The sequence below is a fragment of the Amphibalanus amphitrite genome, unplaced genomic scaffold (assembly GCF_019059575.1).
Source record: "Amphibalanus amphitrite isolate SeventyFive unplaced genomic scaffold, NRLGWU_Aamphi_draft 000549F_arrow, whole genome shotgun sequence".
Lineage (NCBI taxonomy): Eukaryota > Metazoa > Arthropoda > Thecostraca > Balanomorpha > Balanidae > Amphibalanus > Amphibalanus amphitrite.
In genome coordinates, this window is record NW_024882043.1 from 148385 (window position 1) to 163082 (window position 14698).

General features: G+C 48.7%; 2 protein-coding genes across 2 annotated transcripts in view; one reads left to right on the plus strand and one right to left on the minus strand.

Annotated features, from left to right (window-relative positions):
• The window catches only part of LOC122393704 (solute carrier family 12 member 9-like), a 332365-nt gene that overhangs the window by 17264 nt on the left and 300403 nt on the right, over nucleotides 1–14698 (plus strand). The window lies entirely within an intron of this gene.
• On the minus strand, nucleotides 3541–7332 carry LOC122393710. The gene has a single exon (XM_043389956.1). It carries the CDS (start codon nucleotides 7330–7332, stop codon nucleotides 3541–3543), a length of 3792 nt encoding a protein of 1263 aa, XP_043245891.1.

The following is a 14698-nucleotide window of genomic DNA, read 5'->3' on the forward strand; positions in this document are numbered from 1 at the left end:
CAGTACGTTAAATTACAATGTATTTTACATGTACATTACAATGTTGGTTGAACACCCTCAATTAGACAATCAGAATATAACCTGGAAACATCCCCTACTATTTCCTAAGTCCGACCGGGCTATGGGAGTGGGCATGGGACAGAAGGCTGGCAGTATCGTGATCACCGACCAGTCTCCAGGAGAGGTGTGCAGCTAGGGCGCAAGAACCCTGAACTGACTCAGGTCATTGATTTTTTTTTAAATGTTTTGTTGGGTTAGGCCCTTTCGGTCTGACAAGACCATTGCAGAGCCGGAAGGATGATAGGAATTAGGGGGAGACATTGGTCTGGGCAGGCACCCTAGTGAGTCGCCGGGGCTGAGCCCGTCCAGAGGACAGGCCACCCAGCCCCAAGGCACTCACTGCACCCGGCTACGGGGTGCGCTCCCTCGGGAGCAGCGGTGCCGCTCCAAGGGAGCAGCCCGCATGAGATAAAGTTGCCTGTCCAGCCCGGAGGGGGGTTGCGGCGTGGAGGAGAAGGATTTCAGTATCCTGAGGATAGAAGCATGGAAAGGTGACTCAGGTCACTCGGTCGGCCTCTTATATAGGCGCCGGCCGCGGGCCGGCGGCGCGCCGACCGCGCATGCGCCGCGACCCGCCCCGGGCCGCGAGCGCCGCGACCCGTCCCGGGCCGTCCCGGCTCTGCGAGGCCGGCCGGCGAGCACGCTTAATAATGCGACACAGAATGTAACAGAAAATAACAACGCAAGATAACAGCAAATAACACAGCGTAACACAATAACAGATAGCACAGCGTAACAATAACATCAAATAGTGGGTTTAGTTAGTGACATATGGTGGAGCATTAGGGGTTTTAGGGGTGCACATGCACCCCTAACTGAATAAAGCACCTTCTCAAAATGACGCTTGAAACACTTCAAAAACAAGTACAGCTAAGGGGAATTAGTGTCTTCCTCTGTTAATCCTCGCCCGTATAGGGGAGAGGGGTCGAACAGACCCCGACCCCCTCGGTTTTTCGCGAATAACTCGCGTAAAAACGGCTAATCGCGACGAAACTAAACTTTCAGTACCCTCTAGTTAATCAATTTTGCATCTACCCTAAAACTTTAATTACCCTGACCCAAGTTACCTTTGACCTGTGACCTATTTCTCGAGACCATGTTTGGCCGGGATCGCGATTTGGCGTATGTTGGCTCGCATTAGCCGCGCGTTTGCAGTCTTTTCGTGGTTTCAAGCGTTCAAACATGTGATATGATGTTGGTCCCATGCATTTGGATGGGTGTGAATGTCACCTGAATGTCAGGTCAGGTCATTGACCTTTGAGGACCTCAGTTCACTTTTTCGAGTTTTACATGTTTCTAGGCTAGTTTTTGGAGCTGAACTCGAATTCAGCAACCATTTGAACATTTACGAAGTACGTTTGGTGCCTTCGTAACATGTTACGAAACTGTCAGATGCGGTTGACACGTACTACGAATACCTGGCAGGACCACTACTGGTTGACCTGACCCGACCTGGCCTAAATGCATGAAGATCTTGCATTTGCAATGCAATGCAAGAATATCGTATTAGTGGCTTCTGGGATCAACACTAATACGATATTCGTGATCAGCACCCCGAAAAAGCTCAGCCACACTTACGACGCTTTAACAGGTCCCAACTTTCCCGACTTTTGGGTCATTGACCTGACCTGGAAGGTCAACCATGAACCAATGACCTAGGACCTTAAATTCATCGTATTCCTCTCGTCACGGGCAGCACGCTCGTTTTTTTTTCGCGAAGCTCTAGCTCGATCAGCGGCCAAACGGCAATGGGGGCAACGCCCCCCCCCCCCTATACGTTCGCGGCTGACAAAACGCCAATACGGGGGCGAGGTTTAAATCCATATACATTCAGGCATGAGACGTTAATAGTGTTAATGAACTATGAAGAAGCTTCAGCTATTAAGAAGCTTCTGAAATCTCTCAAGCTGAAGTTGATTATACTCAGTGTTGTTAGGTATGATCATTCCTCAGTTTTCTGACAAGAATCACACATTTGGCCAAGGCAAACGTTGAAAATACCCTTTTCTTTAAAAAAGTGCCTAATGACAATCTTATTTTCCAACAAATTTGCAATTAAAACCAACCAGTACACAATACAGAACACGTGCCTATGAATGCGAATAACAATGTGATATGTCGATTTCTCCTACATGTTAACCCTCGCCGGCACAGGCCATTTGTACTCTGGTTGGCAGAGTTTTTCACGTTTGCCCGAAGGTCACTCAATCATCAAAGCAATATTCCAGTTTTTCAGCATAGGAACTTTGAGAATGTTTATTTTTTTTTAGTTTTCTTGACTTATGTCTTTGGGGGGGGGGGGGCAAAAGATAGTATGGCCCCCCTTTGACCGTCTTGGGGGGATGGCCCCGTTGGCCCCCCTGGATCCGCCCTTGCGTTGACCTGATATTAGATCTGAGAACATTATTCAGAAAGGTCTGTAAAAGGGCTATCGAATGCGCTTTTCCGCGGCGCTGTAGCTCTATTGAGTATTGGTTCCCGAGTTAGCCGGTGGCAGTTTCCAAAATTATTGAAATGGACTAAATTTGACCTTTGATGACCTCTGGTGACCTGACTTTTGACCTGAAATTAAAAATCACCGAAGCTACGTTGCCCAGGAGCCAAGTTAGACGGGGGGGGGGAGGGGGCGACGCTCCCTTCCCCCAGCACTCGGCGGAAAGTTCAGGCCATCAGCACGGCGCGGTTTAAAGGCACTTGCTATAGCAGTCTAACAGTCGACAGTGAAAGATGATAGAACTTGGAAACTTTTCTTTTTTCTTTTTATAAATTTAGTCCGAACCTTTTGATAGGGAGGATTCACAAGGACAGAGCCACCGCTAAGCGAAGCTTGTTGCAGTGACCCTGCCCTCTGCCCTCCGATCGTCAAATTCCAGTTCTATGGCAGAATTTAGAGTCCAAAGTTTAATGTGCGCACATAGCCGCGCACAGCCGGTCCCCTCACTGACTTCGCCTGGCTACGGCCTGCCACCAACCGCAACAGGAGGCCCAAAAACGTCAAGCGCCTGTCGCGCTTCGCACCCGGACTGTTATAACCGGGAACGCGTGCTCTCACTCACCACGTGGAGTTCAACGCTCTTCCAACTGAGCTAACGGGACCGGCTTGCCTCGCCAAAAGACTAAAAACACTTAATGCATGTTGGCTCTATTCAACATCTCTACTGTTTTTGCCGGTTTTAACGTAAAAGTTTAATAACACATTTCCGCGATATATTTAATACAAATATGTTTACGGTGAATGAAAAACACAAAAAAGCAAATCATTCTTATTCGTTCAGCATCACACCAAAAGTTCGCCTTTTTCAGTCCAAAGCAATAATTTTCTTGAATTAATCACGCGCGCCAAACGAGACACTTTTACAAGCGATCCGCGTCTTTCTGCAACAATTAGGTACTTGTTGTTTTAGAAACAACATCCTCCCCCCTCGGCAGAAGGGCAGATGGTCTCTGCGGTCACCTCACAAACGTTCTGGGCGGTTCCATTCACTCGGTGCTAGCCCCCTCTAGAAGGCAAAGCTTGCGGGCAGGACGGTGCACGATTCCACCCCTGACACGGACCCGCGCTGACCTGACGCGACCATCCCGTCCAGGAAACACTTCAATCACGCGTCCAAGCGGCCAGTGTCCGCGAGGCACGCCATCTTCTGCCAGAAGAATCAGGTCTCCTGGCGTCAGGTTCCTGTCTTCTCTCGTCCACTTTCTACGGTAGACCAGATTTGGAACGTATTCACGGAGCCACCTCTTCCAGAACTGGGCTGAGGGCGCCTGACTCTGGCGCCAGATCCGATGGTGAGAGGGGTTGTCCACAGTCACATCAGGTGGAAGCTGCATCAGTGGTCTTCCCAGAAGGAGATGATTTGGCGTAAGCGCCTCCAAGCTGCCTACCTCCGTGGAGACGTATGTCAGAGGACGGCTGTTCACTACCGCCTCTACTTCAGTGATGACAGTTCGCAGGACTTCGTCTGTGACTAAGAGCTTGCCAAGCACTACGCTCAGTGCTCGCTTTACGGTGGCAATCATCGCCTCCCAGACGCCACCCATGTCGCTGCTGGCGGGGGGATTGAAATGCCACTTTACCATGTCTTGAGCCAGCCGATCAGCGATTGCATTCTGGTTCCATGCCAGTAAGAGCCTGCGCAGCTCCCTTTCTCCGGCTCGTAGATTGGTTCCGTTGTCGGAGAGCACTTCTGCCGGCCGGCCCCTCCTCGCCGTGAATCTGTGGAACGCCAGCAGGAAACTGTCCGTCGTCAGTGACTGAGAGACCTCCATGTGAACTGCACGCGAGGCCATGCAGGTGACGAGAAGACAGTATCGCTTCTCCTTTTTTCCTCTTCCGGTTTTGACCAGCAGCGGTCCAAAATAGTCGATCCCGACTGAGCTGAACGGGTGACGCATGTCGAATCGTGCCGCCGGTAGATCTGCCATTTGCGGTTGGCACGGTGACGCTCTTCGGCGACGACAGACGGTACAGTCGTGCACCACCTTCCTGACCAGCGCTTGTCCACGAGGAATCCAAAACTCTTGCTGCAGCTCATTCAGTACTTGATCTGCACCAGCATGCAGTAAACGTTGATGTGCAGCTTGAATGATCAGCGTTGTCACTCGGTTGTCTCGTGGCAGGATGATCGGGTGCCGCGCCCTCTCAGGTACCGGTGCGTTGCTCAGCCGTCCACCAACACGAATTACGCCATTCTTGTCCAGCTGAGGGGTCAGCGGCTGTAGACGGCTGGCAGATGGCACAGCTTTCCCTGCTTTTAGCGCCTCCACTTCTTGACCAAATCCGCACTGTTGCGCTTGTTTAATGACGGTTGCTTCTGCGCGTTGCAGCTCCTCCGTGGACAGCGGTCCGCTTAGCTTACTCAGCTCGCTGTTTGGAGCATGAGAAGCAGTATAGTTGTTCAAGAACCGAAGAATCCATCCAGTAGTCCGCTGGAGTCGGCTCCAGCTGGAAAATCTCACAGCGTCCGGCAGCATTCTTGGTGGTGTTTCCATGACACCGCTAGAGGCCAGGACGATTTTCGCCTCAGGGTCGCTACTGTCCAATGGATAGCGCTCACAGTCGCCAGGCCATTGCTCCTCCGGCTTCCAGAGAAAGTCTGGCCCTGTGATCCAGCGGCTTTCCTTTGTTAGATCGGCAGCCATCACCCCACGTGAACAGTCGTCCGCCGGGTTGCGTTCCCCGGGTACATGTCGCCACTGATAAGGTTCGGAGGCGTCTCGAATCTCAGCCACACGATTGGCTATGAACGTGTGAAACCTCTTGCTATCATTACCGATGTAGCTCAGGACGACTTGACTGTCACTCCAGTAGATGGTCTCTTGCACATCTAGGGTCAGCTCTGCCTCAATACTGGCAGCTAGACGTACAGCCAGTACAGCTGCCTGTGTTTCCAACCGCACTATCGTTAGCTTCTTCAGGGGCGCCACTCTGCATCTGCTCATGATCAAGGCGCAGTGAATCTGACCATCTGGATAAACCAGTCGCATGTATGCCACGGCACCGAAAGCGCTGGCCGAAGCGTCACAAAAGACATGGAGCTGTCTGATGACTGCATTTTCCTTTGCTCCGTACCAGCGGTGCACTTTGACGTCTTCAAGTCGCGGCAGGTCGGCCAGCCATGCCGTCCACTTCCTGAGACTGTCTTCAGGAATTTCAGCGTCCCAGTCTTGGTGGTGCGCCCACAGTTCTTGTAGTAGCAGTTTGGCGATAAGAGTGAACGGCGACACCAGTCCAAGTGGGTCGAAAATCGATGCGACGACACGAAGCACTTCGCGCTTGGTCGGCTTCTTTGAAATAATAGCCGGGGTGCTGATGAACAGTTCGTCTAGCTGTGCGTCCCACGCTACTCCAAGGACCTTCTCCACCGGCAGAGCTGAATTAAGGTCAATTGCACCTGACATCCGTTCTTCGGCTGGGAAAGCCTGCAGCACCTGCGCACTGTTGCTGAGAAACTTTCGGAGGCGAAATCCTCCCCTGGCGACGAGTGCTTGAACTTCCTTGGCGGTATCCAGTGCCGTTGTGACACTCGTTTCAGACATTGCCAGGTCATCCATGTAGAAGTTCTCTTTGACGGTTTTGGCTGCGACCATTCCGACTGGGGTGTTGGAGACTTTATCTTCGGCCGTGCGATTCAATACATAGCTAGCCATAGCTGGCGATGATCGTGCGCCGAAGACGACTCGGTCCATCTGATAAACATCAGGCGGCCGACTGGAGTCTAGATCCCTCCACAGGAATCTCAGCACTGACTGATCTCGCTCTATGACGCCGATCTGGAGGAACATCTTCTCTATGTCCGCGGTTACGGCGACAGCCTGCTGACGGAAGCGCATCAGCACACCAGGCACGGTTCTGAGCAGGTCGGGGCCCGTCAGGAGACATTCATTCAGAGACACACCGGAGCATTTTGCCGCCGCGTCGAACACTACCCGGAACTTCCCGGGCTTAGTTTGATTCGTCACTGCGTGGTGTGGCAAGTACCAGATCTGACCTCCTTCCGGCTGGGTTCCAGTTTCACTGATCTTCCGAGCATATCCATTTGCGACGTACTCAGCTATCGTCTCTTGGTAGGACTTCGCTTTATCTGGTGCCCTTTTCAGCAGTCTTTCGGTGGTCTCTAGCCGCCGTGACGCCATGTTGTAGTTGTCGGGAAGTTTAGTTCCTTCCGAACGCCATAGCAGGCCCGTTTCATATCGGTCTCCACGCCACTGTGTGGTCTGCTTCATTTGGTTTTCAGCCTGGCGATCTTCCCACGAGTGCGGCTGTTCCCGCTTGTAGGCGGTGCCGAAAGCCTCTGTGCTCCACCATTCTTGAATCTGTTCAGTCAGCTCTTCCTCCTCAGAACGATGTCTGACTATGTGCATCACTTCCCTTGCAGCCACAGGCAGAACACTGCTGATGTTGCCTGCCAAACACCAGCCGAAATGGGTCCTGACTGCTACCGGCTGACCTGGCTTCCCGACCCTCACTTCCTTTTGTACCAGAGCCTCTAGCACATTGGCGCCGAGCAGCAGTTCTACCTTTTTCTGGTTTGTATTTGGCACTTGTATATCAGCCAGATGTTTCCAGGTAGCACGTTTGCTCCAGTCCACCGTGGACGGACGGATGTTCAACGTCGGCACGGTGAATGCTTCTGTTATAGTCACCGTCCCAGCTTCGCTGTCTGACGTCAGCGGTGACACTTGCAGCCTTATTCTCATGGATGGTCTGCTCTCGCCTGTGCATTCGACATTACTGAGCCGTAACTCGTCCATGGGTCCCGTGATCTGCAGCATCCGGGCCACGCTTTCTGCACAAAGAGATGTGTCAGCGCCTGAGTCCAACATGGCATGAGTGTCAAGATATGATCCATTTTTGCCATGTATCCTGATCGGGACGACCTGGAGTACGGTCGTGGTTCGCTTCGGGCGGTCAGTGCCTGTGGTCATCACGTGTCTTGGGTGGTCCGTGGCTGTTTTGTCCGACTGTTCTGGATGAGCTGGGGCCGGCACTGATCGGTGAAGGAGAGTGTGATGTCTTCCCTTGCATCCTGCCACTCCGCAGACTGGTTTTTCTCGACATTTCCTGACCCAGTGCTTGTCACTGAGACAGCGAAAGCAGCGGCGGCTGTCCCGCACCCACTGTAGCCGCTCCTCTGACGTCATTGCCGATAAAGTCGGGCATTCACCTACCTGGTGAGCCCCCGTCTCACACACCTTGCAGACATTCTCGATTTCGGCTACAGTGCTCAATGTCGTGTGCCAGGTGTTGTTATTCTGACGCCTGTGGTCTCTCCCCCGGGGCGATAATGACCTGTTATTTGAATGCCGCTTCGGTTCCACCGCTGCCGGGCTTTGCTGGGTCAGACCTGGAAAGGCGCGGCGACCAGCCAGCACCAAATCCTTCAACCACAGGTCCAAATCCACCAGCGTCGGCACTCTTGGCAGCATCTCCATCTCCCTCTGGCCCCACTGCCAAGCAAGGGAGGTCGGCAACTTCGAGACGACTTGACGAAGGTTCGTAGTTGCTGTCAGATCACCCTGAAAGCCCATCGTATTCAGCACACTAACAGCCGCATGCAGAGCTCGTGACAGGTGAGTCAGAGCTTTAAGATCGTTTGGTTGTACTACCGGGAGCTGCAGCACACTCGTCAAAAGGCCGCTTACGACTGTGCTCTGGTCACCAAACTGCAGTTGCAGCTCGTCCATCGCTTCATGGTACAGACTTCCATTACAAAGTAGTCCCTTAACCGCATCGCGCGCGTCACCAGTCAGACAGGATTGCAGATGGACCATGCGTTCAGTATCTGTCAACGTCGGGTTGTCATGCACTAGCGTTTTGAATAGGGCGCTCCATCTGGGCCATTCAAGTGGTGAGCCGTCGGATTTGTCCAAGGCTACCTTTGGGAGGGCTGGATACTCCCTTCCTAAGCCATGCACAACTGGTAGGCTTTCGATCCAGCCCTTTGTTCTGTTTTGTGGCTCTTCTTGTCCTAGCTCTAGTTTCTCGCGTTTCCCTTCCGTGCTGTCGGAAGATCTTAGTCTTGACCGACGCTCCCTTTCTCTCACTGATCTGACTGAGGTGCTACGAGCTTCACTCTGGTCGAATAACTTCAGTTCCAGGGCGTCTAGCTGTGCTTGATCTGCGGCCCGTTGTGCTTCAGCGTTGGTCTGGTCCCTTATTTGCTGCAATTGAGCTTCAGCAGCCCGCTCGGCGTTTCTCATAGCAGCCACTGCAGCCCTCTTCGCTTGCTCTGCCTTGAGTTGGGAAAGCTGTGCTCTTTTCCACACGTCACTTCTGCTTGAGGATGCCGTGCGAGTGGACTCCGCCACACTCCTAGTCTTCAGCGATAAGCGTTCTTGTGCTTCACTCACCCTTTCATTATTTTCGTACTGTTACGTTAAATGATCCGGCCCGGAGGACCATTAAATGTTGGCTCTATTCAACATCTCCTATTCAACATCTCTACTGTTTTTGCCGGTTTTAACGTAAAAGTTTAATAACACATTTCCGCGATATATTTAATACAAATATGTTTACGGTGAATGAAAAACACAAAAAAGCAAATCATTCTTATTCGTTCAGCATCACACCAAAAGTTCGCCTTTTTCAGTCCAAAGCAATCATTTTCTTGAATTAATCATCGCGCGCCAAACGAGACACTTTTACAAGCGATCCGCGTCTTTCTGCAACAAATTAGGTACTTGTTGTTCTAGAAACAACAATGCAGTATTGCATACCTATTACCTACCAACATAGATAACCAACGTTATTTGCCAAATTTACGATCCATTTCAAATGCCTTCCTTTCGTCACGATAAAGATGGTTCTGCGACACCTGAGCGAGCGTCATTTCAGCGAACGACATTTTAGCGAAACATTTTCAGCGATTATCAATTTAAGCGATTGACCTTTTCAGCGATTGTCAAGTCCGCGAATTCAATCACAGCGATTATCAACTTTGGCGAGGACCAAAATCAGCGAAACCAGATTGAGCGAGTAGGTATATGGTGGTCAATGGGAGACCAATTGAGCGATGCAGTTACAGCGAAACCGAACGCGACAAAAGTCAATCATTTGCTACTTCTCGGAAATTCTTGCCCTTGGAATACCCGTTTGGTAGGTGTCATGCTTCAAGCTGCACGCGGCAAAATATAAATTTGCTTTTAAGTCATTGGCTTTCCGGCATTTCTTCCTTCTCAGCTTGTGGTCAATAGTTTTGAGCAGCTGGATGAATTTCGGGAACAAAGTAATTTGAAAATTATTGCACCCAGGCCCATGTCACTCCACTTTTGATGACATCATAAGGGGGCCTCAGGACAATTAGTGGCGCGGTGCGCCACAATCGCTTCCAAGCTACTGGCCAACAGCTGCCATTTTTGAAAATATTATTTTGAAATAAAGTTTCAAGTAATGAAGATATTGTAATAAAGTTGTAACTCAAATCTATACCATATCTAAAAACTTACTGAAAAATGAATTATCCATAGTAAAAATATAAGCTCGATGCGTTTTTACGTTGCTTTCCTGCTGCTGCAGAGGGTTTTTGAATCGTCTATATCTTCAAAACCGGCCATTTCTTAGCATATTGCTGCTCTTTTTTGTCGCTGGAAAATTAGTTGGGCTTTCCATTGACATCAACGGCTGAGCGGTATGTGTAGAGTGCCATCAATAATCTTCAAATGAAGTTAGTCATTTTTACGTTGAAAGGAATGGAGTACCCCTTGCGAGCATCAGGGGTGACGTCACTCAGGATCTGTCTCTGATTGGTCGGCGGGGGAGTGACTGTACCTTCTATAGATGGCCTTGATTGCACCTCTTTACGCATCATTTGAAGACACATACATCGGACGACCAACAAGGGGTGGGAGGGGAAGGAGGCGGGCAAAATTTGAATTGAAAATGTGGAATGTGAGAGATAGGACGACGGAAGGAATGCCAAGGACCAATAATAAACTCGAGAGATGGCACAGGGGAATCCAGTCTATGTTTCAGGGACCTCACCCAAATACCTGGAAATTTGTACGGTGCTTGGGGCAAGAACAAATTTTACAACATAGGAACTGATCCAAATTCAAGCGGGGGAATTTCGTGAAAAACAGCGCAAGCGATATGAATCTCTGAACAAATGTTTGGTCACCATTATTGGCAAAGAGCAGGGGAGTGAAATTGAACCGTTGAAATTTTTTGAGAAATGTAGTTTTAAATTTGGAACTAAATATCTGACCTTAGAACGTGACATCCGCCATCCAGTTCCGGATAACCATGAGAAATTCCGAAAACATTCGTACGCAAGGTTACTTTACTATTATACGTATGCGCTGGCAAAAGTAAAAAAAAAAATACACCGTAATAGGACGATGAAGTGTTTCGCTGAACTGACAGTCGCTCACATTGTAGTCGACGAAATAGGTATCGCTGAAACATAGCTTTCGCTAAAATTGATAATCGTTATATTTGATAATCGCTTAACTTGATAATCGCTGAATTGCCATTCCCTGAAAATGGTTCGCTCAAATGACGTTCGCTCTAAAGACACTCGCTAAAGTCGCTCGCACCGGATAAAGATGCTTTGATAGATTGCGAGCCTGCCAATTATTGTTCATATTACGGAATATGGACGAGTTCCTACTACTTTTTAACTACGGGATGCTACTGTATACAGCCAACAGCTGTACACTGCATACTGTATATCACTCGCCGGACCTATTGGTTTTCTACATACGCGCCGGCCGAGGGGGGGGGGGGGCAATAACGACCACCTCGCTGTTTCGCCCCTGGTGGAGCTAGCGCGTCGCGGAAAAACGAGCGTGTGTGCCGTTACAAGATGCAGAGATTGATACCCGATTTTAACCCGGCAGGCGGTGGGCCTACCAGCCACCTTCCGCGCGGTGGGGGGGGGGGGGAATTTTTGCCCCCCCCCGTATCTCCGAAAATACTGGACGGATCCGGAAAATTCAAACGGCGTTCGATAGCCCTGTCAAATTTGTCGAAGGAAACCAAATTTCATTGACCTCGGGGTCACCGATGACGTCACAGGTCAGGTCAAAGATAAAATGTTTCACCGTTCACGGGGCTTCTAGGGAAAGCGCTATAACACCGAGTAAAACGCATTTTGTCGAAAATCAGCGATAAGACGTCAGTTGTCTAGTACATATGTTGCTATTAGAGGTCACTGGTCATACCAGGTCAGGTCACCAAAGGTCATCAAGGGTCACCACATGAGCGCAACTTTACTAAGGTTATGCGATGCATGTTTTATGGCCAGTTTTTCATTTCCAACTCAATGGTGTTGGTTATAAGACCATCAGGTACGGTTTAGGTCACTTTGGTGGAGGTCAGGTCAAGGTCAGGTCAAAAAAGGTCAAATTTCAAAGTTGATATTTTTGCATAAAATGGGTATTGATTCGATGCAGCTCGTCACGGGGAGTCTAATGGTGGTCTTTGTTTTGCGCTACGAGGTCTAGAATGGCTAAAAATTGAGTTGGAGAATTTGACGTCATCAATTTTGAAGTTTTTTTCGCTATAACTTGGCCAAAAAAAGAGGTATCGATCTCAAATTTGGTTTGTAGATAGAAGGCGGTAGGGCCTATCATATATTTTCCGGTTTTTTCGAAATTCAAAAAACTTTTTGGATTTTTTGGCTATTATATTCAATTTTTTTTGGGGGGGGGTCAAAATTCAAAAAATTTGAAAAGCCGAAACAGCAGTTCTGTAGCCCTCTTGATTCCACACCTTTTATGTCTGAAACATTTTTCTGCATCTCTAATGCTGTAGGCCTGACAGCTCTTCCCGCGAAACCTTTTTTTTTGTCGAAAATGGCAGAAATGACGTCACTCTGACGTCATTAACGGCCAACCTATCATAGCCTTTGGAAAAATTTTGGTCACCATGTGCGCTAGCTACTCCTGGGAGGGTACTGAAAGTTTGGTGACGATCGGCGCAGCGGGGGCATTCCACGATAGATCGACCAAAAATAAATAAAATTTACACCCTCATATTTTATTTTTTGCTTAAAATTGGTCTAATGGGTTGTGATGGGCGGGGAACCCAGCTGTGGCAAGGATTTTTTTCTTCGAACAACGGTTTCCGAGATATAGCCTCGGGCAGTTCCTGGAGGTCATACTGCAACCCTATGTTTGGCGGCTTATAACTCAGAAACTATTGGTTTTCTATAGTAAAAACTTTATATGGTTCAACTTGCAATCAACCAACAAACGTTTTGGCTATCTCGGATTTTCGATTTTTGAAAATTTTGATCACGTGACATCTTGACATTTTTTCGAAGAGTGACCTTGATATTATCCCAACTGAAAGTCGCAATTTTGTCTGATGACGATTAAAGCCTTATCAATTGTCATTCATATGCGATAATAAAAAATTGGCTTTCGGCCTGCGTTGACCTCAGGTCAGGTCATTTTTATGACCTTCCCATTATTACGAGCGGGAGCGACAGCGAGATCTCGAGAACAAAGCAAGATAGCGACAAGGGGTAAACGGCACAAAGTACACATGGATAAGGTCTACAATTTTTACTCAGGTCATTTTCAGGTCAGGTCAAAGATGACGTCACAGGGGTAAAAAGAAAGTCTAAATGGCGGCACTACATATATATGAAGTTTTTCTCGAATAACTTTCAAAGTATCCCAGCTAGGAACAAACTAATAGCACCATCGTGATCCTCTCGTCGATCCGCATCGAAACATGTGTATGTTGACCTCGAAAGGTCAAGGTCAAAAGTTGACCTTAGGTCACGTGACCTTAAGGTCATCATATATATCATTCGATGGGCCTTGACGAGCTGAACACAATGAGCCTATCCGCGCGGCTGTATCTCAAACCTGTAAGGAGTTATTAGCCAAAAAAATTGGTGACCTTTAATGACGTCACATGACCCAAGAGCAACGTGACAGTTGACCAAGAGCAAAAAAGGTCTCAAGGTAGTCAAAGTTAGTCGTATATGAAGTCACTCATGGTATATTAGGCAATTCCGACGCGTTTTAGTGTAAAAACAAGGGAGCTGATTTTTCCCCAATTGACTTTTAATGGGGTGGTCAAGAAATTGACCTGACCTCAGGTCATTGGTATCGAAATTCAAAACGAACTGGCGCTAGGCGAAAGCAAACACAATGGTGCCTGTTCCACGTCTCTTTCTTTATTAGATCAAAAGGTATAGCCAAAACTATTTTGACTTCCTTTTTACCCCTGTGACGTCATCTTTGACCTGACCTGAAAATGACCTTCGTAAAAATTGTAGACCTTATCCGTGTGAATCCTGTACCGTTTACCGCTTGTCCCTATCTTGCTTTATTCTCGAGATCTCGCGTCGCTCCCGCTCATAATAATGGACAGGTCATAAAAATGACCTGACCTGAGGTCAACGCAGGGCGATAGCCACTTTTTTTATTTGCGCATATGAATGACAATTGATAAGGCTTTAATCGTCATCAGACATAATTGCGACTTTCAGTTGGGAAAATATCAAGGTCACTCTTCGAAAAAAGGTCAAGATGTCACGTGATCAAAATTTTCGAAAATCGAAAATCCGAGATAGCCAAAACGTTTGTTGGTTGATTGCGAGTTGAACCATATAAAGTTTTTACCATAGAAAACCAATAGTTTCTGAGTTATAAGCCGCCAAACATAGGGTTGCAGCGTGACCTCCAGGAATTGCCTGAGGCTATATCTCGGAAACCGTTGTTCGAAGAAAAAAATCCTTGGCACAGCTGGCTTCCCCGCCCATCACAACCCATTAGACCAATTTTAAGCAAAAAATAAAATATGGGGTGTACGGCTTTGGTCGATCTATCGTAATGCCCCAGCGGTTCTCGAGATATATCGAAAAAATAAAGGGGGGGGGGCAAAAAAATGCCCCCCTCCCACCGCCTGGAAGGTTTAAAGCGCCCTACCGATCAGTAGGGGCCTGTAACAGCCGCCTGTTAATTTTTTTAGCCTTGGCCCTCTGTCGGCAATAGTTATTTGATCACTGCTAGAACCTATTTAGAGGGCCATTGCACGACTACTAAAAAAGTCTTGAAAAAAAGTTCAGACTGGGCTCCTGACTGTGGGGTACTGGGTATATGCAGTACCCCACAGTCAACTGACTGTGGGGTAAAGACGGGACCACACGTACCCCACGGTGGCTCCGCCCATGCACAAGTG

Excerpts from the sequence above, each read along its gene's own strand:
- LOC122393710 (XM_043389956.1), bottom strand. The coding sequence starts at position 7,332 with ATGCTGCAGATCACGGGACCCATGGACGAGTTACGGCTCAGTAATGTC.